Source organism: Cantharellus anzutake, assembly GCF_015039405.1.
Source record: "Cantharellus anzutake strain C23 chromosome Unknown EI90scaffold_19, whole genome shotgun sequence".
Classification (NCBI taxonomy): Eukaryota; Fungi; Basidiomycota; class Agaricomycetes; order Cantharellales; family Hydnaceae; genus Cantharellus; species Cantharellus anzutake.
Window position 1 is genome coordinate 106832 of NW_024066969.1, and position 26346 is coordinate 133177.

Consider the following 26346-nt stretch of genomic DNA (forward strand, 5'->3'; position numbering starts at 1 on the left):
AAATACCTGCGTACAGTAACACGTTGAGATCAAGAGCTAAGCATGTAGAGTGCAAATGGTACATTAATGAAAAGGAACGGGTCGTGCGTTCGTGAACAGGTATGAGACGAAGACAAGGTGTCCGAAGGTGGAACAAACCGCATTGTCACTGCGCTATGGTATAACCGTCGAAAGCTGGCGCTCAAGCCGTAGCACTTAATCGTCCTGGGGGACACGTTCATGGTGACCAGATTTGTCACCTGGGATGCGCTCAATCTGTACCCATAAGTAGTCAGGAATCCCGGACAGTAGATCAAGTTTCAACATACGATGTCAAAGTCATGTAAGCACTGCTTAATGACGTCGAGAGCCTTGTGCAGATCGGCCTCAGATATAACAAGAGGGGGGGAGAAGCGAATACTGAGAATCCAACATTAGCCCGAAGAATCGTAGATGTGTACTTGACTTACATGTTCTGGTGCGTTGGCTTAGCCAACACACCACGGTCCTTCATCAGTAAGCACAGCTGCCAAGCAGTGCGCTTCTTCAGGCTCTTGCTTTCGTCAATTACAATGGCATTGAACAGCCCCTTTCCACGAACGAGTTGGACATGCGGAGAGTGGAAGGATCTGACGGTTTGGCGAAAGACTTCGCCTAGACGCTCAGCACGTTTGCTGAGCTTCTCGTCGATGAGGACGTTGAGAGCTGTCATAGCCACGGCACATCCGAGCGGGTTACTGGGCGGGGCAAAATATCAGAAGACGGTGCAAGAGATGGGATAAAACCAAACCTACCCTCCATACGTACTGCCATGCTCCCCGGGATTAATGCATAACATGATATCCTGATTAGCTAGAACGCAGGATACGGGGTATACTGAATCAATGTAAATGAATATCGCTCATAAGAATCAATTTGTGAGTCTGGATTACCTCCGCCAGATAGAGCCTTCCCAAGCAAGACCATGTCTGGTTTGACATTATCATGATCACAGCACAACATCTTGCCAGTGCGGCCGAGACCCTGCATGAAACTGGAGATTGAGCCTGGGAGGTGGCAGTAAGGAGACACTAACCGTTTGAATTTCGTCGCAAATCAAGAGTACGTTGTGCTTCTTACAAATATCCTGCACCTTTGATAAATATCCGGCATCCGGAACCACGACCCTGCACCATCGCGAGAGTGAATGGCATTGGCGGGGTATAGCAATGAGGTGAAACATACCCTGCTTCACCCTGGATGGGCTCCACCAGAAATGCAGCAATATTCTCCCCATGCGCGTTAAGCGCAACCTCGAGGTCCGGAATGTTGTTGTAGCGGATTTGGTGGAGCTGGTCATCTGGTAATCGGATAACAGATCCGACACCCTCAAGGAAAGGACCGAAGCCAGTTCGACTCTCTGGATCGGTGCTCATTGAAATCTGCTCAAGAGAGTAATTTGTCGTAGCGAACCAATAACGTAGAAATTCACGAGCGTACCACACCGATTGTGCGTCCATGAAAATTTCCTTGAGCACTTAGGATCATCGCCTTACCTTCTGGAACGCCTTTCTTTGCATAAGCCCACTTGCGGGCTAACTTAAGGGACTGGAGACAGCAAAGACGGTGAGGTCGTGTGACCAAGCTAAACTAACCAAACTTACCGTTTCAACGGCCTCCGCACCCGTATTCATGGGGAGGACCTGATCAGGAGGAACAGACGTCAGATCGACGGTGATCGGGCTATACTATCGTGATATGGGGGTAATTACTGACCATATCGTACCCAAACAAGGTAGTCACTTGTTTCGCGAACTGTCCAAACACGGAGTTGTGGAAAGCTCGCGAAGATAACGTAAGCTTTTGAGCTTGCGTTATCAATGTGGACACTATCCTGGGGTGGCAGTGGCCCTAGTGGGGTTTTTAAGTCCTTTCTTGAAGCACGCTCCAATTAATTCATACCTGGTTCACGGCGCTAGAGGGAAACCGACAATTGAGGGCAAGTGCTTGATCATGGAGAAACGATACATACGAATACGCCGACAGCATGTCAATGTATTCTTTCCCCTCAGGATCCCATACTCTGGGGATATTTTATTAGTATAAAGCGATCAAAGTTGCAGCTTGATCGGCGACTCACTTGGCTCCAGACGCTGAATCCAAGACCACGGGCAGAGGATGATAGCTATTAAATGAAGGTATAAGTTCCCCGCTGTAGAATAACCCAATAGAGCAAAAATCGCACTTGTGAGCACTGTGCTTGTCTTCGAGAAGCATGGCCTCGGCGGATGACACATGTAAATAAGGCTGTTTATAGGTCGGGACGACCCCGGTGGTTTCGGAAGACGAGGCAAAAATGATCGTCATGCTGAGATGCGGGACTAGTGCTTTCTAGTTGGGATTGCTGGCAAGGATTAACTTGAAGGTTATCGTAGGCTTCAGGCCTTGGTGGGGGGAGCTTTAAGTGTTAGGCCCCGATGTCCCGTGACGATTCTCATGACCTTTTAGGTGCAGTCACCGGGTGAGACTGCGGTACGGTACCAGGATGTGCCCAGTACCAGAGCCAAATGCTTTAGGACTGTTCAATGGGCGATGGGATCGGCGGAACAAGACGGGTTGGAAACGCGGCGATCTGTTTAACAATTCTGACATGCCGAAGCAGGAAGTGGTGACAAATGTAACTTACCATCGGCCTTCAAGTACCCTGAAATACCGGCATCCTGATACTTAGCCTGGCTTTACGCACCGTAGCCCACCGTTAGCCCACCGTTGGGCGCCAGGACGATCGGGTCTGATCAAGGATCGATTTGTGGGAAATCACGGTGGTGACGTATCGCCATAGCTTGAGGCAAGTTGGACCCTGTATCTGGGAAGATCCCCAACCAAAGTTTAGGAAGGAGAGAGGCGAGCTCGCGTGCGAATTGAGGAAGGAGTCGGACCCTCAGAATTTGTCCTCACTGGTCAAATAGACGGCCAAGGTATTTACTAACAGCGAATTTCACGCATTTCCTAGCGATCACCAAGAAGCTCCCCCGCACTACCAAGTCCCTAGAAGTGTAATTGTTTCTCCGGGCCCCATCCTGCAAGATCCCAGTTGCGGAACCAAAGAAGCGCCTGGCGCTCTCACCGTGAGAGTTTATTATAGCTAGGCCGTCACTGGCGTGACTTCAGCTCTCGCTCCAAAGGACCACAAGTCTCCCGATGTTGGCTGCTCCCACTGCGGGAGCAAAGAGGACATTTTTGTCCACCGCCTTGTCGAGGCCTTCGTTAAGTATGTTGGTCACACTTCATAGGCAGGATCCCAGCTCGAATGACCATGTTCACCCTTCCTCGCAGCTCTTGAAGTACGGCCATGACAACGGCTGCGACAGTTCCGAGACTGAGATCAAAAGAGCTCCAACGAGGCGTTCTAATCGAACTCTGGGATTATGTATTTGGCGATGTGTGGCGTGCGCAACGACTTAATCCTGCAGTCCACCATGGCAGTCATACCGTTCGTAGTGCCTTTTCTGGTTCTGTTGAGCCATTTGTTACTGGAACATTGGGGGCACGTCCTTTGAGGCCCAGGCTCAAAGGGTGGAGACAATACTCCACCCAAGCTGATCCCTCTTCTCACCCTAAAGAACCATCGATCAACGTATCGAGTACACTTGGAGCGACTACTCGGGGCAGCGAAAATGGCCGGAGCGTTTGGGATAATCTGATAGACGACATAAGCTTGAGCGACGTTGCACCACTCCCAGTTCGGAGGCCCACACATTTCAACAAACCTGTAGTGGGACCGATGGGTCGGCCAGCCATCCGTCGACAAGCAATGACACGAGAGGAATCAAATATTTTCACGGAACTTTTCGACCAAATATTTGCTTCACGAAAAGGTCGCCTAAATTCATCTTCAGTGAAGAAAAATGATCCTCTCTCTGGCGTCGGCATTGGGCGAAAACCGGGTGATATGGAGCCCCCATCCGTGCATACCCTTTACGGGAAGCTAAAGCGTCGATCAAAACGGCACCATGACGTTACGAACGTCGACAATATAGTTGAGAGGCTTCGCGCTGAGATGGACGTCATTGAGACAGATAAAGCTCTACTAGACTGGGCGATGGAAAAGGTCTTCACTACAAATGGCCTTCTTCCCTTCACGGACAAAGAATCTTGGAGCAAGAAGAACGAGTCCGAAACCACTATCAGCCCCTCTCTCACGTCCCCAACATCACCACTCCCCAAAGCTCCAGAAGCAGACGAGCTAACACGCATATCCACGTACCCCCACCTTCTAAGCACACTCATCGCTACCTTCCGTGACAAATTCCACGATCCCCACCTCTCACTCTCTGTGTTCGCCTACGCTAGACGTCACAGTATCCACTCCTACGTCTTCGGTGTACAACAACCACCTACAATGAACTCATCAGTACACTCTGGACATGTTTCAAAGACGTTCATGGTGTCGTCGAAGCATTACAGGAGATGAAAAATAATGGCGTTTTCCCCGACAATCACACTCGAAATCTTGCCAAACGCATACGTAAAGAAGCGATGCAAACTGGGCTAACGACACTCGGGCCAGAAACGTTGGATCAACCCAGTATAGCAGCTAACGACCCGGTGCTCTTGCTGTACTTGGATCGGATGGATGAGCTGATAGAATCCGAGGATGTTCAGCCTGCCTCGTTGCAAGATGGCCAGAATGTCGGAATGAGGTCACCCGAATTTAAGAAAGGCCCATATAGGGGACCTCGACCCCGACCAACACTTTATAAAATGGCAGAAGAAGACAAGCTAGAGCTCGTGTAATCTCATGCATGACATAGATCCTTAGTAGGGATATTGATATGCAGAGAAAATAATTAATATTGGTACTTCCATGCATAATCATTATTACTGTACTATCCTCCAAAACGCATTTGACTACATTATGTGGGTATCAACTCATCAATGAAAAGACCAAAGAATCTACCGTAAACGTGATGTACACAAGAAAGCAAGATGGAGCAAACTCATAAATTAATCGGGGTTACGAATGGAGATAGTGGAATTGTGGACAGCAAAAGTAAACGAAAGCATTTAAAGCTGACCATGCCGAGCATCCCGCTATTAGCGGGCAAGACCGTGTTTGGGTATGTAGTCTGGGTCGACGCGATGCGGCTTTAGATGCAGCAGAAGGGTGTGAACGAAGGAATGCTCGTGCCTATTCAGAAACAAAGGAACGTTCTCAATGACGATCGATAGTAAGTGGCATTTCTGACTTACTGGGTATTGGTGAAGACAGTCATCATTAAATCGGAGTTGCATCGGAGGAGATTGGGGCTCATAACGAGTGCTAGATTCACAGAATTCATTTTTGTGATGGCTTGGATATTTTCTTGAAGGAACAGCTGGAGAAGACTGATGATGAACAGAAGGACGCGCTTATTGATCGTTGGAAGTCGCTTCACGATATTGATCGTCTTCTCAGGATCTGAGGCACATTCAAGACATTCATTGTACATTTCCTCCGGTATGAGAGGGTCCTGGAGTTCTCGAAGCCAGAGTTTAAGGAGTGATGCAGGAACATGACAATCGTTGATCCCTAATGTGATCCTAAATGAGTGTTGCTAGGTGAGGAAAGACCATGCTGCTCTTTACCTTCTAGGTTGTAGTGTCCTTTGTCAATGCGAACCTTGAGCTCCGACACAGAGTCTGCGTCTCCGGAAATTCGCCAAGTGCCTTCAGTAGCAAGGCCGCCCAAGGCAATAATGCCATCCGCGAGGAAGGGAAGGATAATAGGCACCTTAGCTCCTGGATATATCCGGTGTTGTAACCGGAAGATAGATTCTAGGGACTCGCCGAACGTGGAAGGATTGAAGGCCGCATCCGAAGCAGTCTCAATTTCGGCACAAGTTGGAGCCTTCCCCGCGGGCTCCGTTTGGCAATGACCTCGAGACGACCAATGCAATATTTGGCCATAATATCGATGCGGCCTGCTTTCTGAGTTAGCCTCTCTTGCATGAAAGAGCGTACATACGCCTCAAGATTCTTGGAAGGTGGGAAAGTGACCAGCAAGACGCAAAGAAACTGCCAGCCATGAAAATGCTCTCGCTTGTAGTGATTAACGAGAAATCAGAGAAATCAGCGAATCAGCAGTGGACTGGGGAAACTCACGGACTGGGGTTACCGGATAACTGCTTTAAGACTTGACAATATATCTCATCCCGTAGCTCCCCATGAAGAATCCCTTGGCTGAGTAACCAACGTTCTTCCTCTAGGATACTCAGTGTCCCTGGTGATGTAGTCGCACTTGTATAACCGGGCCCATCCGAGTGAACTCCCACTGGTTTCCCGTGGCACGGTCGCCCATTATGCGCTGTACAATTTTAAAAATTCTCACAGCATCTTTGTGCAGCGTGCGATTCAGGACTAGTAAAGGCGCGGACAGTGGTGCCTGATACGAATAAGAGTATTCGGATCAGTCATGCCCGTTCGAAGCATCATTAGGACAACATGGCCTACCTTCTGCCATGACATCATCTGTTCGACCGGGACTTTTCGTCGGAAAATCAACCCGGTGCGATGCGTTGCAAAGTACGTTTTGGCAAATTCTGAAACCACAAACTGCTGGATATCTTCCGCGAGTTCCCTCGGAAGGGTTCTATGATCGCTATGGAAGGGAAAATAGTTTGACAGCTGGCTAATCACCACAGCTGACCCGAGGCAACGTACCCCGTACTCATCCGCTTGATACCACCTGGAGGCACGTACACAGGCTTATTGTCATTCATAGCGGCAGGATTCATTCGTTTCGTTGAGTCTGCAACAATCACCATCATCGTATGCGCATTAACCAGTCCAAACAGGACTGAAGTCACCTTTGTCTAGGATAGGCGAAGTGATGAACTTCCCATTGCTAGCTTTTGGCTGAATCTTCCTGTCCATCGCAGCGTTTGATTTCGTCCGACGTCTCGGTGGCTGAGGCGCAATGAAAACATTCTTGTCCCCACCGCCCCGCCCCGGTCCTCGTGGTGATGGGGGCGAGCCCACAGCACCATTGAGAGTCAGAGATTTGTCCCATTCCCTAGAAACTTCGAAAAGACCGATCGCTTATCCTTCGCCGAGTCCGCTGAAGAGGACGAGCGTGATATTTCCCCCTCCCCCTTAGTGGCGACAAGTAGTTCAACGGCGCCTGCTAGGCTCTGAGAGTTGAGGTCCATAATTTGGTTCGTCCGTGATCCCGATGCGGGTCCTTTGGTGGGGGTGGAAGATGTTCGCGAGGAAAAATTCGCGGACGTAGACATCCTCATCTGACGTTTCATATCGTCGTTGTGAGTGTTCTCCAGGAGATCGGGTGTGCTCCCATCCTGTGGATCTGTCTTTTCACTGTTGGAGGCTGATGGAATGGTATAGAGACTACGACTCTGACCAAAAGTTGCAGAGCGAGGACTACTCAATACGCTTGACGTCGCAGACCGTCTTCTATCCTCAAAATGTCTATGTGCCGTAAAATCCCTTCCATTCTCTCGAGCTTTTGCACTCTGATGATTAGCTGAGTAGGATCGACGATTGGACGGACGACCATTGCTCGATTCCTGATTCTCGGTGGCACTTTTTCGGGCATTCTGGGAGAAGCGCCGCCCTAAAGCAGTGGTAGTCTAGGGAAGATGTAAAATTGGAACTGAAAAAGCAGTTACAGCAAAATACTTACTTGAATAATCCCGAGAGGTATTATAAATCCCTCGGGCTTAGTCCATTGCGTTTCCCCTGATTTGGTGTGATAATAATAAGGTACTCCACGAGTCTCGTCTTCGAGCTCCCACCATTCGCCGTCGTTATTTGGGGGCATACTAAACAGAACACATGAGGAAGAACGGTCAGATGACAATGGAAAAGATGGTATAGACATACACGAAATGGCCAGCAGGAGGATCCCAGCAGGCCTCTCCGGTTGCGGGGCACGCATAGAATTGTGCCTGGGTCTGCCGATCAAGTTGGAAGTCAGACGGTGGCAACAATTCCATTCAAATACCTGTGAAGACATACCTGGGGATCGATAATCGTTATCCAAAATGACTCTCCCCATTGAGTTCTATCCTCGAGGGTGGAGCGAGAAGCGGAACGCCGTGGAGACGGAGGGGGATGCTCAACACGTTGAGAATTGTGAGAGGCGCCTGTGAGAGGTGAGCGAGGCCCTTTGGCGCTCCAAAGCACGTCGTGCCGTGCAGGGGATGAGCTCTGCATCTTACTAACGGTTGCTACTACCTGTAAATTGTGGTGGGAAATTCAAAATAGATGCCCGAACGGTGCAGGGGAAGAAGGCTAAAGAGAAAAGTAGGCTGCAATACTCAGTACAATGCCTGCACGTTGTGTTAGTGTGGTTCAGAGCATGCAGAAACGCCTTTGGTTGCAAAAAGTGAGGGACAGTCGCATTCGGGAGCTTCTTGATGGTTTTTCCGTTTTAGGAAAACGTGCATGTGCCCGAGCAAGGCCAGGATTACTTAAGCAGCCTCTGGGCCACAAACGCGCCCAATTTGATTGAAAGTTGTGGAGGGAAAAAAAAGCAAGACTATGCGCGCCTACACCTACAAAAGCACCCGTAACCCCTTCAACTCGATACGCATGTCTTCACTGGCACCCATTCACTCCAAGTCACCTAGCGAATAGCATTCTTCGATTCATGTTCCAATCTACCCAGACATCATCTACGAGGGTCACTTGAGGACACGGACATGTTCGTCGTGCAGTTGGACGGTGGCAAGCAAAGAATCAATGCATTATTTATAAATGATACCACAAGATACAGGAAAGACGCAGACATGTAGACCTCACTACTATCATTTCCACGATCATAGCACCATAAGGAGCTAGCAAAGAAAGCGAAAATGGGTCCATCTTCAATCTTGGTCACAGTTTATCAACCTCCCCCCCAAATATACTCGCCTAGTTACCCAAGCAAGGTGGCAGAGGGAAGCCTTAACTTGTAGCTGCGACTCTGAAGACATCGATATGTAGTATTGTCGAAAGCAAAATGTCGAGGCTTATATAGGCAATACCCGTGTCACGTGCATGGAATCTCGGTCCGGCATCCAGCTCACCAAATTTCTTTCCCGTCGCCAGCAGTGACTACTTGAAAAGAAAAAAGGCAAGAAATAACAGAATTTAGTGCCATGCCAGTCCCCCCCCCATCTAATACTTTCATCCAGGTGAAGACACAGACAAAGTTCAGGCCACATTTTCTACCAGGTCCTCACTTACGCCTTTACAAGCTTCGTTTGTGTAATGTTGGAAACGGGGAAGGGACGTTGTGCCAGTTGTCCCTCCACGGTGATCGAATCCTGCCCAACAACTGACTCATTCTCATATGCTCAGCCTGTCGTTTAGTGGTCAAACACGAACAGTGTTTGTTCCATTAATTTCTTCCTGTGATCGCATTGTGCTTTCGGATATAAAGTCTAAGTCCTACACTGCGGATCTGGCACTGTGCAAGCAACGGAGCTCCATATAGTCCCTATGGTTGCACTAGGAACGAACACGGGCTATTCCGCAGTATTGACATTGAAGCGATTGCTCGCAGCCACAAGTTACACTGTAAATGTCGCCGTTCTCGAAAATGATGGGGTTATTTTTACTCAGACTCGTACACGATTGTGCTCGCATGATGACAGGAATCGTTGAGGACCAATGGTTCAAACTTGAAGTCTGTGTCAGCGATGGCCATCTTATTTATACCCCAGGGTAACTCGTCCGTGTCTGCTTTTACAATAGAGTCGGAACTCCTCGTTGTGGCTTTTGTTGCCGCATCACCCAAAGCAGCAAACAATCATTGGTAATCAGGTAGACCCAGAATATCGCAGAGGCACAACAGGGATACATTGGGTTAGGGCACCTATGAGCTCGTGTCTTGAGTATGTCCCAGGTGAGAGAACATGGGGCAGGTGGTTTGGTTTATGTGTAATGCGGACGTGCGGTCAGTCTCCATCATGTAAAGTGTATGTCCCAGCCTCAGCATTTACTTTGAATTTACTGCATCAATTTACACACCGACACCAACACCGACTAGCACACCGTACCGGTAGCCAAATAATCACAATTGTGACTTTGGTCAAAGCTCTTTTTCTCCGGACGAACGGCTAACGAACAGCAGGCACATATTATTTCCTTCTCCGACTTTGACCCACCACAGCCGCTTCTCTTTTCGCCTTGTTCATCTCATGGCTTCACCATCCAGGTCCTCTTCTGCTGCTTCGCGGTGGCTTCAAGAAAGGGCACTGATGACTGTCAGGTGATTGAATTGGGAGATGGGACCAATGGACCACGCAAACTGAGCATCGGTTTGTGAAACGTATGATGGGTAATATGAACATATTTTTCCTACACAATTGTGGATTTGGAAGTGACCTTGCAAGCAAGGTAATGCGAGTACATCGAAATATTGCCTTCACGGTGGCTAGGTAGCGTTCAAAGGATCCAGGCATTATTCTCCCTTGAATTGCGATTTTCGTTTCTCTGCGAAGGCGCGCATACCTAGAAAAAAGATAAACCTTAGAAATTCCTGCAACTGAATCGACGCGCCTTCTTTCTGATCCCCCGTCGAAAACAGGCTATGGAATACTCGTCTCTCTAGCCGTATTCCTTCTTGAAGACTGAGCTCATACGCTGTTCTCATCATTACACGATCAACCAAGCACCTGACGAAGTAGGACCAGCTTACCAGCGTTCACAAGCTCCTTCCCCGCCTTTACAGCCAACGCTCCATACTCCGAAATCTGCTTGGCCATTTTTACACTTTCGGTGACAACAGCACCTTCCTCCTCGCTGGTAATCTTACTAACTAAACCCCATTTCTCTGCCTCTGCAGCGCTAAATGTCCTTCCAGTAAGGACGATCTCCATTGCCTTGGATTTCCCAATGACGCGCGCAAGACGCTGAGTTCCTCCAGAACCTGGAATCGTTCCCAGTTTGATTTCAGGTTGCCCGAAAACGGCAGTCGGAGAGGCAATTATGATATCGCACATCATAGCTAGCTCGCAGCCGCCTCCAAGCTATTTTTTTTTTCCAAAAAAAAAAAAAAAAAACATTGTTGAGGGGTTGAGTGGCCTAGAATGAGACCAACGGATGTTGGGCGCACCGCGTAACCACTGACAGCCGCAATAATAGGCTTCTTAATTTGTGTAAGACGTGCCCAGTCAGCGATGAAGTCCGTTGAGTAAGCTGTTGAGAATTCCAGATCCTTCATCTCTTTTATATCTGCGCCGGCTAGACGAGAGCGTGCCCATACATTTGTGGTCATCGTAAGATACAACGCGAGCGGAACAACAAACCAGCAAACGCTGTCTGGGAGCCGGTGATAACGATAGCTCCAACTTCTTTGCTAGTATCGGCTTCTCCCAATGCTTGATTGAGCTCAGTCATAAGCGCTGAGCTGAGAGCATTCAGGGCCTTGGGCCGGTTGAGGGTGATGAGCGCAACCGAAGGTTCGGGTCGAGAGGTGAGAATGTAAGTGTAGGAACGAGTGCTTCTGGGTCTCATCCCATAAGTTCTCGGGGCGCATACCCGTCGGGACAAGAGGGATCTCGTGAATGACATCTCAGCGGGCACAAGGAGTCCAGAGCCCAAATGTGTGGGTGACCGTGTGTGAGGGACCTTAACGTCGGCAGAGGCCGGCGATTGAGTTCAGGCGGTTAAGGGACTCACGAAATCTTAGGGTAATCGAAAGTCGCTGAACCAAAGTCGAACTCGATATTACACTAGAGGGTGTAAAATACAAGATCTCTGCTTTTTCTATATACCGAGGTTCCAGCTTATATACGGTTCTCTACGCTTATGTAAGCTTATCGCTTACACCGTGGGAGTCACCGTCACTCCCAGGACCCCCAGCCTCTATAGTGGAGTATATACATATTTCCAGTGGTGGAAACCTCTACATTGTATGTTCGCTGATACATAGGTATCGGGGAGTCACGCGCATTCCGAACACCGATTCGACTCGGGTCTACCGTTTACCACATAAATCCAAGGAGCAATACGAAATGCGAGACATCTCTGCAGAGGTGGCACTGGAAAGACTCATTCCCTCCGCTGGAAACTACGGGTCAGTTAAGGACATCTATTATGATATCTATTCCTTGCACCTGCTCGTGTATCTCGATTGCCACCGTATCCTGCTCGTTGATCACTCAGACATCCTTTATCACAAGGCCATCTTGAGCGAGCCCTCCCTGCACCGCCCCCAAGCTGTTTTTTCCCTGGCTTCTTGGGTGGCCTACAGAACGCCACCAATGCCTAATAGCCTTGGAAGGCTTGTGTTGGCATCACGACACGACACAAGGCCCCAAGGGGCTGGGCTGTCATCTAAGTACTAATGCTCGCACGTGGTCTGGGTTCCTAAGACTACTGGTACTGTTGTGTCGTTCAGGATGGAGCTTAGGACCGATCGGATGGCATTAATTGCACTCTGATATTGGTAAAATACATATATATGTCAGACAGCGAGTTGACCATTGAGCGTCAGACCTCCAACCCTCCACTTTCATGAGAACCTGGTTATTGTATGGTCCACCTATCATGGAGGGCGCGACGAGCGGCGCTCTGACATGTGTAGGGGAAGACAAACCAAAAATCCGGAGGATGGAAATGCACGCGGCTTCTTCGCTCCAGCATCAATTTACTTTGTCTCCGTGTGCGCTGATCGGATCGACTTTCGGGTAACTTGAGCATATACGCTTTAAATGGACATGACGCGGAAGCGAGTCTGAGACTTCTTCCGAGCGAGGAACCCGATCCGACGTCGAGTGCTTGTCCGAAATCCGCTCTCTTATAGGAATAGTTGGAGGCGACATAGTCCTTCATCTTCCTCATGGCCCTGACTCATAAATGATATTCTATCCTGACCGCTCCATGCGCTCACGATACTCGCACTTTTTCAGTATCGCCACCCCTTGTGTATTATTTTGGTAGTGCAGTTGTTCCGCCAAAAAATTAAGTATTGCAGAATAGGTGGGTCTCGAAGCGAGAGAAAGCGGCTCCATGAAAGCTGCTGAGGATCGCGATAGGTGTTAACTGAACGAGTCCTTCTCTGAGAACACTTTGCGAAACCCGGTTGTGTATACCCCGGGGTCCGCGTGCCGCGACGTTGAACGGGTATATACTGGGCAAGATCCTAGCCTCTACTAAAGGAAAATTTAGCTTCAATGATCACAGACCACAATTAATCGCGGTGTCCCCCAAGTGAAAGTTGCAAGAGACGGATAACATGCACCGGAGTCTAAAATAGCCAGATCTCAAAGCCAAGCGCAGAATTTAACTGCGGAACGAAGAAACATTATTAATGAAACAATAAATGAAGAATCGCAGTCCCACAAACAACAGAATTTGGGCGGCAATAACAAAAAAAAAGGGTGAGATTACCCAACCGGCCACCAGAAGCTTCCTATGGAAACTCTTTATGGGGGCCCATAAGTGCAGAACCTATTGGATGAGAATAGCCCGGACTGCGGAGAGCCCGAAACGATGAACCACATACTAAAATATTTGAGTGCGAACTCAACAGAAGTAGAGCGATCTGGGAGGTAATCCTAAACATCTGCCGACGAAAAGGAAAAGGAACCTAAACATGATTGAGGTCATGGCAGCCCCCCCCCCCTTACAACCCAGAGGCTCACCACTGGGGTTCCAACAGAGGCACCACCAGGCTACTCATCGTCGAAGGAGCACGCACCATCCGGAACCTAAGGTGTAAATACCGATATGACGAAAACCATAAGCCCCCCTCAAATAGCGGGGCCAAAAAGTATAATTATAAGGTTCCACCAAAAAAAAAAGAAACAATAGACGAGCCCGGCCAACTCCGCCACAGGTTGGTTGAAACCAATCATGTGACTTGATGCGTTGTCATAAGTTGACAGGCAGTGCGCACGAGTCACCTTGAACATAGGACACCAGCGTCTGCTGGAAGGGTCCTTGAATGACTTTTTCCGCGATTACGCGCGATGTAATTCTCTGCAAGAAGACCAAGCTTCTAAGTATTATACATATCGGGACGGACACAATAAATACGAGGATAGTCTTGAGTTATGTACTAAAAAATTAGAAAACTAATCAGTATCTGTCTCGAAGTCCTTAGACGCCTGGGTCTTTCGAGATGGTCCGGCCCTCGCTCGCTTGCTGTCCGGTGAAACTTTTGGAGAGGTCGAAGGTGCAACTCTCTTCTGAGGCACCGGGGCTGCCCCGTCATCAGACCCGGAGGTAAAATCCATACGAACTAGACCAGATTTCCCTTTTGTCACTCGTTTCGGCATTTGAACGAGTTTCTTCACGTTGGATTGTTCTAGCAAAAGAATGGGCCTGAATGGAGGTTGAATACCTACTGCGACAGACTTACTTGGTGGCGGCCCATATCGAAGTAGGTCTCCTTCAAGTCTCTTGACCTGATCCTTATAGATGGAGAGTGTTTCCTTTCAGCGTCCCACCAGTTAGCTCAAGCTATGCCGGCCTACGAATGAGATCTCACCTCAGTTTTCGCAGCTTCCGCCCTGAGTTTTACGACTTCTTCGGCTGTAACGGCATCGTATCACTCCAAGCGACATGTCTCAAAATTTAGTGTGTACCTTGCACATTCTCCCGCTTAGTCCCGTCCGAATCCACATGCCATAATCTGCAACCGTGTCTGCCAGCTTTGACGGCAATCTGGGTAACAACATTAACCATCGGGTTTTACTCAAGGGTTTCCATGACGTACTTGGAAGAGGAGTTCTTCTGCCTTTGATTTTGATTCCTCTCGAGAATACTCCTCGAGTGTCAGATTTATAGGCCTGGGGCCCGAAGGAAGAATGGAGAGCTAAGAATGTTTGAGCGATTGTATGCTAGCATGTGATGAGAGAATTTCTTACTACGAGTGAATCACTATGGCTCCCATTCCACCCAGCCACGAAGAGCTCTCCTGCTATAATACCGGTCACTATATCGTCTGTATGTACCTGAACCGTTACAGATAATCAGCAGGAGTGTAACATAGGATTTATCATGACCCTAGCCTGCGTCTGAGTCGCGCCCTTTCTGGGGACATGCTTCCACCATCTTCGCTCTTCTCCGAAGACCAGACCGAGTTCGATGCACCAGGAACCTTCAAATTCGTTACAAAGAAGGACGAAACGGAGATCGTTCTGATAAATAATTTGAGTAAGTCCGTCAAACATTGAATAATGAGAGGATTTGGATCTGTGTTGGAAGAGGAAATTTGGGCGGCTATATACAAGGGGGCCCGCCAAATAATATGGCTTTGTGTGGCGTCGGCCACAGCGGTGGGAAGAGCGTGACAGAGCGTGACGTATGCGGTACCGGACACGTCACGTCACGCGTTGTCCTCTCTTTACGTTCACCATGGGCATTACGAAGGAGCAAGCGGAGGTTGGAACTAAGCCCACATTGATTTGTTATAGCCTTTCTAATGTGTAATTCAGGCGCATATAATGCTAGCCACTCGGCAAGAGCGAATGATGGACTACGATTCGGCTTTTGAGTCATACCTCCGAGCGGCGGACTCCTTTCTCCAGTTGTCTGGCATTACTGGCGCCGGGAGGGCAAGGGATAGTTACAAATTGCGAGCATCCCATTGTCTGCAAATGGCTGAGCAGACTAAGAAATCCAGAGAAGTGGCATCCATTTCACTCACGCCATTCTCGCCAGGTGGGAGGGATTTGCACGATTTTATGACCTAGCTTGAGTTTATTATTGTGAAAGAATCGCAAAACCTTGTATTGGATATTTCGTCCCAAATCAATGGGAGACGGGTCAGGGCGTGGACTGATTGGGTGGCGCCAGCGTCTCATGAGGCATTCCTGTGCGTGTCACCCCAGTGAATCTGATACAAGCCTTCTCACCGCGATGGTATCAGGGATCCTGAAGGGCTTCCACCTCTGTCTGCAGAACAATCCCGGCATGTAAATGCATGGAGGAGGCCATGCGATCTCACCGAACACCCTGTGATATACTCTGATGACTTACGTGCCGATCAGTTACACCAGAGCGTTATCACAGACTGTTCGCTGGTCGCGGGTCTCGCCGTTTGCTTGAATCATCATTCCAAGTTCCGATCGAAGGTCGGTGTAATGATTGCTTATTGCGCCTAGCGCGGCTGAAAGTCTGGGAAATCAAGCTCGGCATATCATGCCTGCACCCTCAAAATGGAGATGGTACACCTATTATTAGTTCTTCGGGGAAGTATCAAATTCGATTTCAATGCAATGGAATCCAGAGAAAGGTATGTTGGAGGAAAATTCGGAGTCATGTATCTGTGCGTATAGTCTCAGTCTCACACTTGCCAGATTGGTAGGCAAACTGCAACCGCGTACCCAGATGCCCCGTTGAATATCCTCGCAGAGATTGATGACAGATTGCCTTGTGTTGCGGACAACTCGCTTGCATGCCTGTCTACCCACGAAGCGATCATCTTCCTCCCCAGCCTGATTGAAAAGGCGGTAAGAATATTCATGATGGAAGAATCATGCTCACTTATCTTCGACCCGTCGCTAATATTTCCCTCAGTACATGAAATTGAACGGGGGCTACGATTTTCCTGGATCGTAAGTGTCTAGTCACTCCCCCCTGTAGCATTAATTTCACGATCTTAAACGATTAAAACAGGGATTCCTCCATTGATGTATAGTGCGGTTATTTGTTTCTTTCAGTTATTTTTCAGTATTTACACTCTCCCAGCGCGCTAACGCGATGGATCCCGGAGGTAATCAGATTCAAGAGGTAGCTTGGTCGGGGAAGCATTACGTAGGTTAGACTGATCCACTCACACGCATTCCCAGTCCGTCTTTCCGCCGGAGTTTATGTGGCATCAAGTGAGGAGGGCGTTTGATCAAGGTATGAAAAGGGAGGCCCATGCTGCCGATCGATGTTCACTTTCCATGGCTAGGACAATGTGTTATGACACTCGGTACAAACGATCAACCGCCTTCCCATTTCATTCGCGATCATGCGTACGCGATAATTGGTATGGTTGCCTAGGCTCCACAATGCGAGACTCGTGTAATCCCCACCAAAAAGACCTTCAGGAGCATGACGGTATGCGTACCGTGCATGTGCTCAACTCTTGGAGCGCGTTATCTCGACTCTCGAATGAAGGCCCTCAGGTAAGCTCTTTAACCCTGCTGATATCGGGAACAGGTCATATGATTGCGTTCAACAAGCTAATATCGATGTACTGGAGTGGGATGCCGTGTGCGGAAACTTCGAATCTCTATATCTGAACTGGGATCCAGCTCAATTTCTGTGCCAAAATAGTTTCCATGGGTAAGCACTTCAAGGTTAAAAAGGGTCAATTCACTTACTGTTCTCCCTCGTCTCATTGTATGCAGGATGTGGCGGAGTAAGGATGTGATCATAAACGGAACTAGTGAGTGCTACGCGGTTGTTGCACTCCCGTTCACGGTCGAAAGCTGCTGTAGTGAATGTCCAGTTTCAGCTGCGGTTGGGCTCTCCGACATCTGGCCAAGATGAAGAGTGCGAAGTATGGTGCCTTTTAACTCGGCATGTCACAAATACGACCAAGAAAGAATCTTTCATTGGTCTTCATCATTCGTCCAGCCTATCAGGGTCACTGTGCAACACCACCAAGGTACCAGTGATCTCTAAACACATGAATACTGCTAAGTTCAAACCAGGAACTGCCGTACTCCGACAGCCCGCACATCCTGGTATCCCATCACACAATGAACCTCGATCCAAGTTTACTGAAACTCATTGCAGTCCAGGTTCTCTGTTGGACATGGTGCATCAACGCTAACAGCATCGTTACATACCGACCCAACGAAAGAAACTGCATTCTCCCTGACCATTTACTCTCCAAAACAAGTGAAACTCGACCGTGGACCCCTTGAACTCCCTTTCACCAAGCAAGTGAGTTGGAATCATTCCCCGGATGGACCTTCTGTATTTTATTTTCCATTGCAGACATCCAACTCTCTATCCGCGAAGACGTCCGGGGGTAACTCGACATATCCTTCTTTCATGAACAACCCTCAGTACGAAATAGATATCAAGGATTCAGCCCTGCGTCGGCGGAGCTAATTCTCCGTCTTGGGGGTCCAAGGATGCGCCCTTAAACGTCATACTCGTTTGGAATCCAGAGAGGGATGGTAGAGTAACCGAGTATGAATGATGTTCCCATGAATTGAAGGCGGGAATGTTGAGATCATCCCCATACTTAGCGTGACAATGGGGGATATTATCCTCGACTCCGGGCCCTATAATTATGGATTTGCATTTGCTAGGGGGACGCTCAAAAGTTCGTGTTGGCACCTCCGATTATACTCCCTATTGTACAACAGCTCAACCCTTTCTCACTTCACTAGGCGGTCGTTATGCGATAATTGTATCTGGCTTCGATCCCCAAGTTAGGACAGATTTCACCCTCTCCGTCGAATGCTCTAAGAGGTTTGATATGCGACCAAAACCCACGGAAGGCGCCGGGATGTTCTCTAAGTCCATCAAGGGCAACTGGTGAGTAGCACAAACCAATCAGATGGGGTGCCTCGGGAGTAAGTTTGTTTGAAGGGTGGGCAGTTCCGCTGCTGGTCCTCCTTCGCAGGGGTCATATCACAAGAATCCTGGTTTTAAGCTCGTCCTACCGGAGTCCTCAACGATTATGTGAGCAGCGCAATCTCCAATGATCCTCGGATGCGGGTTAAATTTTTCCTCAGAATACGTCTTCAGAGGTCTAACCACAACTCGCGGACTCCAATTAATATTGCTATTTTTGCAAGCAACCCATCTGTCTTTCCCTCCAACATCCCTGCACCCGTTCTTTCAAGTGGCGGGTACTCCGCAGCAACATCGGGGGTGGTGATAACTTCATCCCATCTGACAAGAGGGACGTATTACCTTCTCCCTTCAACCGCTCGTGCTGGATTACAGGAAGGATTTGTCACGTTTGTCTATTGCTTGGAAACCCAGATATCTTTGGAAGCAGTGTAGATATTCTCTGGCTTCCCTGAGCATTGGAATGACCAAGTTACCCTTACCACGAGGCTTCATGTCTAGGTGATGTATTGTATGATATACTATGTTGTGTCAAACAAAATGCAGGATAAGGTTAGGAACAACGGGACTGAATAGTGAAAAACCGCGCGAAGCCTAAGGAACGTGGAAAAGCTTGGTTGACATCACCATAAAGGTATTAGATGAAATATGGGGTGTCAGAGAGAATCCAGCTAAAGAACCGGGCATGCATCGAGATAATGTCCATTGCGCGGTTCGGCACTCAAATTCTCCGTGGTCGTGTTGGTGGTGACCCGAGTGGCCCCAGCGGCCCATAATCAGTCACTATCGGAGTTTCCCCGTTACTTCTCCTCCGCACATGTGAAATTTCGTGGCCAAGTGCAGAAGAGATGCCATGAAGCGGATTCGCGGAAACAGGTGAAATGGCTCGGGCCCTCGGTGCCCGTGGTGGAATGTCACCATAGACGGTTGGTACTGGACCATAGCCATCAGGTGAGCGTGAGTGTTCTGCAAGTTGGAGGCGCGTGATCTTCTGATTCGGTGGGAGGCGATGGGTGTATGGGTGAAAATTATCCGCAGTACTGGAGGTTGGAGATGGTCGAGTATCAAAACCTTGATCCAGTATTGCTTCGAGCTCGTCCATGCCAACAGTCTCTGCATTTTGAATGACTTCGGTCTCAGGAGCCAGAAGTGTTTGAGGAGGTAATGGAAAGGAAGAGTGGTTCTCGTTGTAGGCACCAATTTGAGCACCCCATTTGTCTTCCTCCGCGGACGACGCAATGGAAGTGGTGTCCGAACCTTCGTAAAATGACGGCATGAACTCTTCCCGTGTAGCGCGTAGGAACTCGCCATTGTCATGAAAGCCACCAGGATAATTTTTGGCTAATTCGCGTCTACGTCTTTCCTCGCGTTTGAGCTTCTTCAGCCGTGATCTTTCCCAGTCCTCCCATCTTCTCAGGGGAACAGCATTTGCAGCGGAAACGGTGCCGTCAGCACCGTGACCTTGATCCTTACCTTCACCAGCTACTTTTCTGAAATGGTAATGTCAGTATGATGGGCATATCGGAGTTGTCGCCGAAAAATGACGGACCTGGTTTGACCCCACGAGAAGTCATCAAAGTGCCAGAATGCGTACACGGGCAGGACAAAATTCCATATCGGGAGGGCTGCAAGGTAGATGAACATCCAGAAGACATAGACGATCTTGAATGTCGTGATGAGAATGAGGACGCCAGGAAGGCCGATGACAGCAACGAGGAGCAGTAGCGGGATGGCTTTGGAGAATGTGTCTGGGGGATGCGTCGCCATGCTGACGATGAGGACGTATGTGAGGCAAATGGCAACTGGCAAAACAACAGTTCCCAGAAGGTCCATAAAAACAACAAACTGCATACTGAAGCAGAATGTCCCGCACAGATTCCGAACCTTTACAAGTTCCATGAGATTATGTATTGTAGAGTTGATCCATCGCCGACGCTGGGACAGCAAGACGGAGAATGTATCAGGGGCAACAGTCCGACATTTTGCTTGAGGGCAGAACATCATCTTGCGGTTGGGGAATGTTCGGAGTAGAACCGTTGTCAGGAAACGATCCTCGCCAAGAAGCAGCAAATTCTTTTGGTGCAAGGTATGAACTTCACTCTGACTATACTCCCGAATTATATCCGGATGCACAATCAAGGGAATCCAGTCGTCATCATTTGCCTTCCGGGCCTTCAACCGATACATTGAAAAGCAACCTGGTAAACAGGTTACACCACCGAAAACAGACTCGAATGCCTTGGCCATATGATGCGAGATGAAGTACTCGTACACCTGGATGGCGGTCACCCATGATTGCCGTTTGTTGGCTATCCGGGTTTCCCCACACACGCCCATAACCAGATTGTCGTGATGTAGAGTGTTAACGAGTAACCTCAAAGAATCCGGGTATACTTTCGTATCAGCGTCCACCTGAAAGCACGATACGTCAGCGAGACGATAATCTGCGGACACCGCCGTAGTTTCTTACCATCAAGCATGCTTCGAAGTAATCCGGAGTGACGCCCATCAAAGTGTGAATTTTGCGGAACAAGTCGAAATCCAGGGGAGTCATGCGGTCATTATAGGTTATTCGAGAGAAGAAGTTCATGAGGATGAGCTGCCCGTCACGCTTCCCTCGGTTACCAGGCTTTTTGTCTTTCACTGCTTCAGAATCAGTGCCACACTTGACTAGGATAACCGTTGGGGTGCGACGACCAGATACAGCTAGGGAGGGATGATGAATATTGGAAGATTGTAGAAAGAATGAAACAACGCACTGTAATGCCCCGCATAGACCATTGCCCGGTTGTGGGCCTTCGCACCTGAAGCAACTGCAATATAGCTCATCGGAGTGGGTGTGCCGAATCGAGGATCCGCATCGAGAAGAGAAACACAAATGTCGGGGGTGCTCCGCTTCTCACCAGCTCCGGTGATCATTCCATCAGCAACGACAAACAACAATTTCCGGTTATCACTGTAATTGGTGTTCGATATGGAATCTAGCGTCGTCCGCAAAGAAGCCTCGCCTTCTGAATAACATGTCACAAGGCAAACACAGAACAGTTCTTGTCCAATCTGTGCCATGCTGATTGTTGGAGATACACCAGCATGGTTGCCATTCGGGACAAGGGTTGTAGATGATGGTGAAGGACTCAATGCTTGGTTCTTTTGAATTTTAGCCCCAGGTTTGCGTTGGCCTACGCCCTTGTTAGCCCAAGGAGCAGTGCCATTCGCATTGTCTAACGACACATTTGCTCCTTCTGGAAGTACGGAAGGGCTAATGACGGTTCGTGCCAGGTTCTTCGGCGGCTGGACTAATTTTGCGCTTATGAACCAACTGAAAATACATGCCATGACGAAGCGCGCCATTACCAACCCCAAAATGACGATTAAACCGGCATAGAGCATAAGGTTGCTGATGAAACAGCCGGGTGTTATCTTATCAATATTCCCGGCATTATAGCGCTGGACGAGGCATGGGACAGCATCTTGAAGCTCTCTCGTGCGGTAAAATGTGCGCGTACCATCCTTTCCAGACCCAGTCCTTCCATCGAGAAGGACGGCCTTGATCGCGGTGTCCACGGGATCGTCTGATATGGGGGATTTGTGAGCGGCCATGTAAGGTTGCATATTAAGAACATTGCCATCAAGCACGAAAAAGTTGGTAAGATTAGCAACCTGATCCCAGCCGTAGCCGATACGTTTTGTAGTGTTTGTAAGTTTATAGGAAGCAACGGTGCCAGATGTTAATGGACCCAGAGGACATGAGCTGTTGCCGTTCGGACAAGGAGGACCGGTTGCAGCCTTAAAGGAAAGCCCATTACAGGCAGGAAAATTAGCGGATGTACGGGCGAAATAACTGGTGATGTCCTGGCCAGGGAATGATTGCGACATTTTAAGGAAGTCGACTCCGATCGTTGATTGTGCATTGCTGGCATTATACTCGTTCCCGAGTATTCCGAGGGTTCCGGGCGTACTACCAATGCGAGTGAACTTTGTTGGGTTGGATTGCGAGATCGTTGGGCATAAAACTCGATCTAAACCGACTGTTGCAAAGCCGACAGCTCCGCCGAGCAAGAGCGCAATGAGACAAAGCGCAACCTTTTCACGCCATGCTTGACGTGTCGCCTTATCACGCATGCCACCCAAACTTGATAGCAACACTGATGGTGCCCAAAATGTGACGAGATGGCTAAAGAACGTCCAGGTATCAAAGCCGTCGGAAGTTGAGCTGATAACTGGCGGGAGAGTTGCGCCAGAAGGCAGGGCTGTGGGGGGATTTATGAGGGGCGGAGGCCGAACACTCCGCTCTGGCCTGGTGAGGGTTTTTCCTCTCCGTAGACTCGCATGATTCGTTGGCGTTCGCATTGGGGGTGGGCGAGTTGTCGGCAATGGTACTTGCGAGTCGACAAATTCAGGGCGGGTATAGACTGTCTGGTTTCCAGGCATGCGGAGATATGGGAGAGATCCTTATAAATGTCGTCAAAAGGACAAGAGCTAACAAGAGAGTGTTACTCGTTGACAAAGCTAAGTGGATTGATGAAATCGCACTTGTCCGTCTAGTAGAGTGAAGGAATCCCGAAGAAAAATGACAGGAACTGTCGTTGACCGATGCCAGGGTCGAAAGGAGCGCGTGAGGTTGGGGAAAGAAGGGTGAAAAGAGTTGGAAGCGTCGACGACGACGTGAAAGATGACGGGCAACAGGGTTGTTGATGACACGTGACCTGCTTTGTAAATTTAAAGACTCCGTGCGGACTGGTGGTATTACTCGTCAACATGGACTTTAAAGTGACCCCAGTAAGTCTGATGATGCTGGTGAACCTCCGCTTCGCCTGGGACTGCCTTTGGTGGACGAAATTGTAGCAACACAACATCTCGTGGTCTCGGACAGCAATCGCATTCGCCATGCTGATCTGTGTAGAGATTTCTTAAGACTGCGTATGAAAAGAACTTAAGCCATAATGTAAGATTTAATATTTGGACAATATGCAATGAAGGGTAGAGAAAAAAGTCTCGACTGCTCGACAAATATCATGAATCGTGAAAATTGCATAGCAGAGATTCCTCCTGAGCCTAAGTATCCCTCATTGACAACACACTGAACCAACGAACATGAGCAACCCCAGTCGTGCCCTAACAGGGTTGTTATTCTCCTGGGCTATCAACTGCATGACAGTTTAATTAGGCCGGTTTCATAAAATCAAAAAGCCATGTCAACAAATATTAAATTATTAGCCTAAGCGCGCATCACGGGGTTGCTTTAAGGAACTAGCAGATCAGCCGTGCAAGGAGACACGCAAACGGATCGGGGGGCAAGACAAAGTAGACATTGCGCCCGGAAATATAACTACCGTTCTCGAGGCCGATGATGTGATCGGTACTTTCCGAGCGTGGACACTGCCATTCTGGAGTTAAGCTGGCAGTGACCTATGTCCTATGGCGCAGACCCTTTATGCCGCAGCTGGCGCGGCCAATAACAATTTCCCTGCTGATACCAGTGCTTTTACTGCGAAACCAATCGAGGACTTCGGTTCATCTCGTCTTGCCCAACTCATAGCACTCGCTGAAGCCGAGTTTGAGCAGAGAGTCGCTCCTAGACCATCCCAGGAGGATGTTATGCTGGAACCTATAGTGAGTGAATTTTGTACGTACCGGGCGTGCGCGTTAACGACAATCCCGTCACGGCGTCGTTCCGCAGCTCGCTCCAATCGCGAGTTATCACCATCATAGCGAATACAACCGTTCCAAACTCGGCTCCAATCCCGGTCCGTCGTTAAATCCCTCCGCACATCCCATACTTACACATCTCTCTTCGCGCTGTAGCTCGTATTTGTGGATATATTCCTCTGAGTATCCAATTCCCAAGCCACGTCAAGCTCTTGCGCGAGAAACAGGCTAGCATGATGTCAAACAGAGTGTTCTACTCCGCCTCGCAGGTTAAACCTGACCCTGAAAATGCTCACGCCGTTACTCCGTCCCAAAGTCTGCGGTCACCCTTGATTTCAGTTGACCGCAAGCCGCGTAGCGCGGAGGTAGAAACGCCTCCACTTCCTTATAAATCTCTTGAACCCGAGACAATACCTTCGTCCGATTCCTTGGATCATCTAGCTGCTGTGCCAGGTTTTCTTGAAACCAAGTTATCGTTGACTTCCAGGCAGGTGATTTCCCATGCACAGCCATGCTTGGGGCAATCGATTTCTGGGCCAAGGCGTGCATCGCAGGATCTGTCAGACGTGACGGACCTCTCAACACCCAAGACTTCATTCACGCATCCAATTAAGTGAGCATGACGGAACGTTGTTGTTCTTGATTTGGTCTTTACATTTCCGAACCCCCCCCCCTTAAGTGTTGCCACATTAATACCATGGGAGCTTCTCCCCCAAGTCGCTCAGAAACTGACTGCAAATCCTTTCTCCAAGCCTATCATATTTACACTTCCACCTGGAGAGACGCTGCTCGCGTACCTAATGAACCAGTCCACTGCACATTCTACAAATGCAACCACCATTACATTGACTACACTCAATCAGCTTCAGCACGTTTCAAAGCAGGCTGTTCCGGAGCTTTCAATTTCCTCAATGATGCAGAGTCCCAGCACTTTCTTTCAACAAGCTTGGAATGCCGTTCTTCCTAATGCGTTCAGAGCTGGTGCAGCCGAATCACCCATCACAAACACCGCAAGCCATCCAGGTCGCATGTCGATGATGCTGCCATCTGGGCCAGTCGCGTTAGCCCGCTCTTTGGCTGGACGCGCTGAACATAGACGCACAATGTCAATCGCTACCAGGGAACTGGGCAATTTGCTGATCTCTTCTTGTCCAGGAAAGAAAGTCAGACTGAACGGTGCGCCTCCACAATTAACCCATGTCGTGGCAGCGTTGAACTCAGAATGGTGTCGACAGGTGAACACAAAACTGGACGACAGGCGATTTGCCGCGATTTGGCAGTTGACCTAACTCGGATGAAGAGTTTGGGCGTATGTTGCATCGTTTGTTGCCTTGATGACGATGAATTGGAGTTTCTTGGTGTACCTTGGGATTTATATTATCAATCAGCCTCTGCCTGGGGCTTGACGTTCTTCGTATCCCTATGCCGGAGGGCCTTTGCCCACTCAATCCCGCGTATCTTGATGAACAGATCGAGAAAATCATCAGGAACTATACTCTTCGCGGTTTGAATGTCCTGACTCATTGTCGTGGTGGGGTTGGAAGGGTAAGTAGCCCCACTACACTATCCTTTCTTCAGTGACTACGTCTGACTTTTCATTTTATAGGCAGGGTTGTTCGCATGCTGTTGGAGCATCAAGTTAGGTTTATGTGGTCCCATCATAAGTGCCGACGCACCACCACCAGGGTATGTTCGCCGTGACGCTCTCGCAATGGTGGAAATCGCAGTTGGTTGCGTTCGCGTTCGAAGAAGTTTAAAAGCTATCGAAACCTACGAACAGGTCAAGTAAGTGCATGCATCCTCTTGGTTCACCTTTTGATTCGAATGGGCGACCCAAATATTTATAGATTTTTGATCGAGTTTGTTGAGCATCTCCGTTCCAAGGCTCCGAAAACCAGATAGACGTGACGGAACGATGCACCCAGATACCCCATTTTTGAAATACAGTTCTTAGTCTTAGTCATGCATTGCCCTAGCGTACAAGCATGAATGGCACAATTTGAGTTCATTCTCTAACTATTTCCTTTGGACTGGCGAAAATATGTACACTAATTACTTTGTACGGTTAATCACTCTGTCTAATGTCATCTCTGGAACTCCGCAAGTACAGGGTTCCAATACTCTGACGCGGTATGGCACAACAGCGCACGCTTCGCTGGTTATTCTTCTGTGCTTTGCAGCGCCGGATTAAGCTCACTAGTAGAGCGGACTCGTGACCAC

At 48.9% G+C, this 26346-nt stretch overlaps 9 protein-coding genes across 9 annotated transcripts; 4 read left to right on the forward strand and 5 right to left on the reverse strand.

Moving 5' to 3' along the window:
* Positions 1-195: 195 nt before the first annotated feature.
* EI90DRAFT_2917897 (ornithine aminotransferase) lies at positions 196-2325 on the reverse strand (the record flags this gene model as incomplete). Its single annotated transcript, XM_039054626.1, has 14 exons — positions 196-255; positions 309-399; positions 450-716; positions 774-855; positions 912-1002; positions 1055-1145; positions 1204-1400; positions 1459-1566; positions 1623-1661; positions 1735-1869; positions 1921-1933; positions 1991-2041; positions 2099-2143; positions 2204-2325. 14 exons carry the CDS (start codon positions 2323-2325, stop codon positions 196-198), a joined length of 1392 nt encoding a protein of 463 aa, XP_038916890.1.
* Positions 2326-2679: 354 nt separating this feature from the next.
* Positions 2680-4881, forward strand: EI90DRAFT_3053689 (uncharacterized protein). The gene is made up of 3 exons (XM_039060036.1): positions 2680-3233; positions 3304-4340; positions 4397-4881. Exons 1-3 carry the CDS (start codon positions 3160-3162, stop codon positions 4753-4755), a joined length of 1470 nt encoding a protein of 489 aa, XP_038916891.1. The 5' UTR covers positions 2680-3159; the 3' UTR covers positions 4756-4881.
* EI90DRAFT_3280525 (uncharacterized protein) lies at positions 4811-8458 on the reverse strand. The gene is made up of 15 exons (XM_039066767.1): positions 7975-8458; positions 7840-7910; positions 7640-7778; positions 7508-7586; positions 7358-7480; positions 7069-7324; positions 6807-7012; positions 6661-6748; positions 6451-6598; positions 6267-6382; positions 6107-6237; positions 5878-6035; positions 5587-5848; positions 5212-5530; positions 4811-5149 (listed from the first exon to the last, which is right to left on the reverse strand). Exons 1-15 carry the CDS (start codon positions 8170-8172, stop codon positions 5056-5058), a joined length of 2388 nt encoding a protein of 795 aa, XP_038916892.1. The 5' UTR covers positions 8173-8458; the 3' UTR covers positions 4811-5055.
* Positions 8459-9971: 1513 nt separating this feature from the next.
* EI90DRAFT_2994850 (ClpP/crotonase) lies at positions 9972-11493 on the reverse strand. The gene is made up of 4 exons (XM_039056176.1): positions 11253-11493; positions 11060-11187; positions 10643-10973; positions 9972-10587 (listed from the first exon to the last, which is right to left on the reverse strand). Exons 1-4 carry the CDS (start codon positions 11458-11460, stop codon positions 10406-10408), a joined length of 849 nt encoding a protein of 282 aa, XP_038916893.1. The 5' UTR covers positions 11461-11493; the 3' UTR covers positions 9972-10405.
* A 2411-nt stretch (positions 11494-13904) lies between these two features.
* On the reverse strand, positions 13905-15523 carry EI90DRAFT_3053702 (uncharacterized protein; the record flags this gene model as incomplete). Its single annotated transcript, XM_039060037.1, has 7 exons — positions 14964-15523; positions 14820-14906; positions 14669-14767; positions 14538-14616; positions 14441-14484; positions 14312-14384; positions 13905-14257 (listed from the first exon to the last, which is right to left on the reverse strand). Coding segments are annotated over exons 1-7 (773 nt in total), but the record flags the coding sequence as incomplete, so codon positions are not given.
* EI90DRAFT_3053705 (uncharacterized protein) lies at positions 15480-16701 on the forward strand. The gene is given in 9 exon segments (XM_039060038.1): positions 15480-15615; positions 15670-15769; positions 15824-16028; positions 16085-16189; positions 16205-16207; positions 16308-16406; positions 16474-16511; positions 16573-16593; positions 16645-16701. The coding sequence occupies 9 exon segments, from the start codon at positions 15552-15554 to the stop codon at positions 16688-16690; spliced, it is 681 nt and encodes a 226-aa protein (XP_038916895.1). The 5' UTR covers positions 15480-15551; the 3' UTR covers positions 16691-16701.
* On the forward strand, positions 16579-19039 carry EI90DRAFT_3053715 (uncharacterized protein). The gene is made up of 8 exons (XM_039060039.1): positions 16579-16686; positions 16746-16800; positions 16845-17069; positions 18029-18087; positions 18147-18223; positions 18291-18438; positions 18493-18585; positions 18639-19039. Exons 3-8 carry the CDS (start codon positions 16845-16847, stop codon positions 18910-18912), a joined length of 876 nt encoding a protein of 291 aa, XP_038916896.1. The 5' UTR covers positions 16579-16686; positions 16746-16800; the 3' UTR covers positions 18913-19039.
* Positions 19040-19137: 98 nt separating this feature from the next.
* EI90DRAFT_2971365 (chitin synthase-domain-containing protein) lies at positions 19138-23101 on the reverse strand. Its single transcript, XM_039055720.1, has 4 exons — positions 21237-23101; positions 20948-21183; positions 20027-20889; positions 19138-19967 (listed from the first exon to the last, which is right to left on the reverse strand). Exons 1-4 carry the CDS (start codon positions 22906-22908, stop codon positions 19199-19201), a joined length of 3540 nt encoding a protein of 1179 aa, XP_038916897.1. The 5' UTR covers positions 22909-23101; the 3' UTR covers positions 19138-19198.
* Positions 23102-23741: 640 nt separating this feature from the next.
* Positions 23742-25911, forward strand: EI90DRAFT_3053721 (uncharacterized protein). The gene is made up of 6 exons (XM_039060040.1): positions 23742-24090; positions 24158-24224; positions 24283-24739; positions 24806-25302; positions 25362-25476; positions 25515-25911. Exons 1-6 carry the CDS (start codon positions 23896-23898, stop codon positions 25705-25707), a joined length of 1524 nt encoding a protein of 507 aa, XP_038916898.1. The 5' UTR covers positions 23742-23895; the 3' UTR covers positions 25708-25911.
* Positions 25912-26346: the final 435 nt, after the last annotated feature.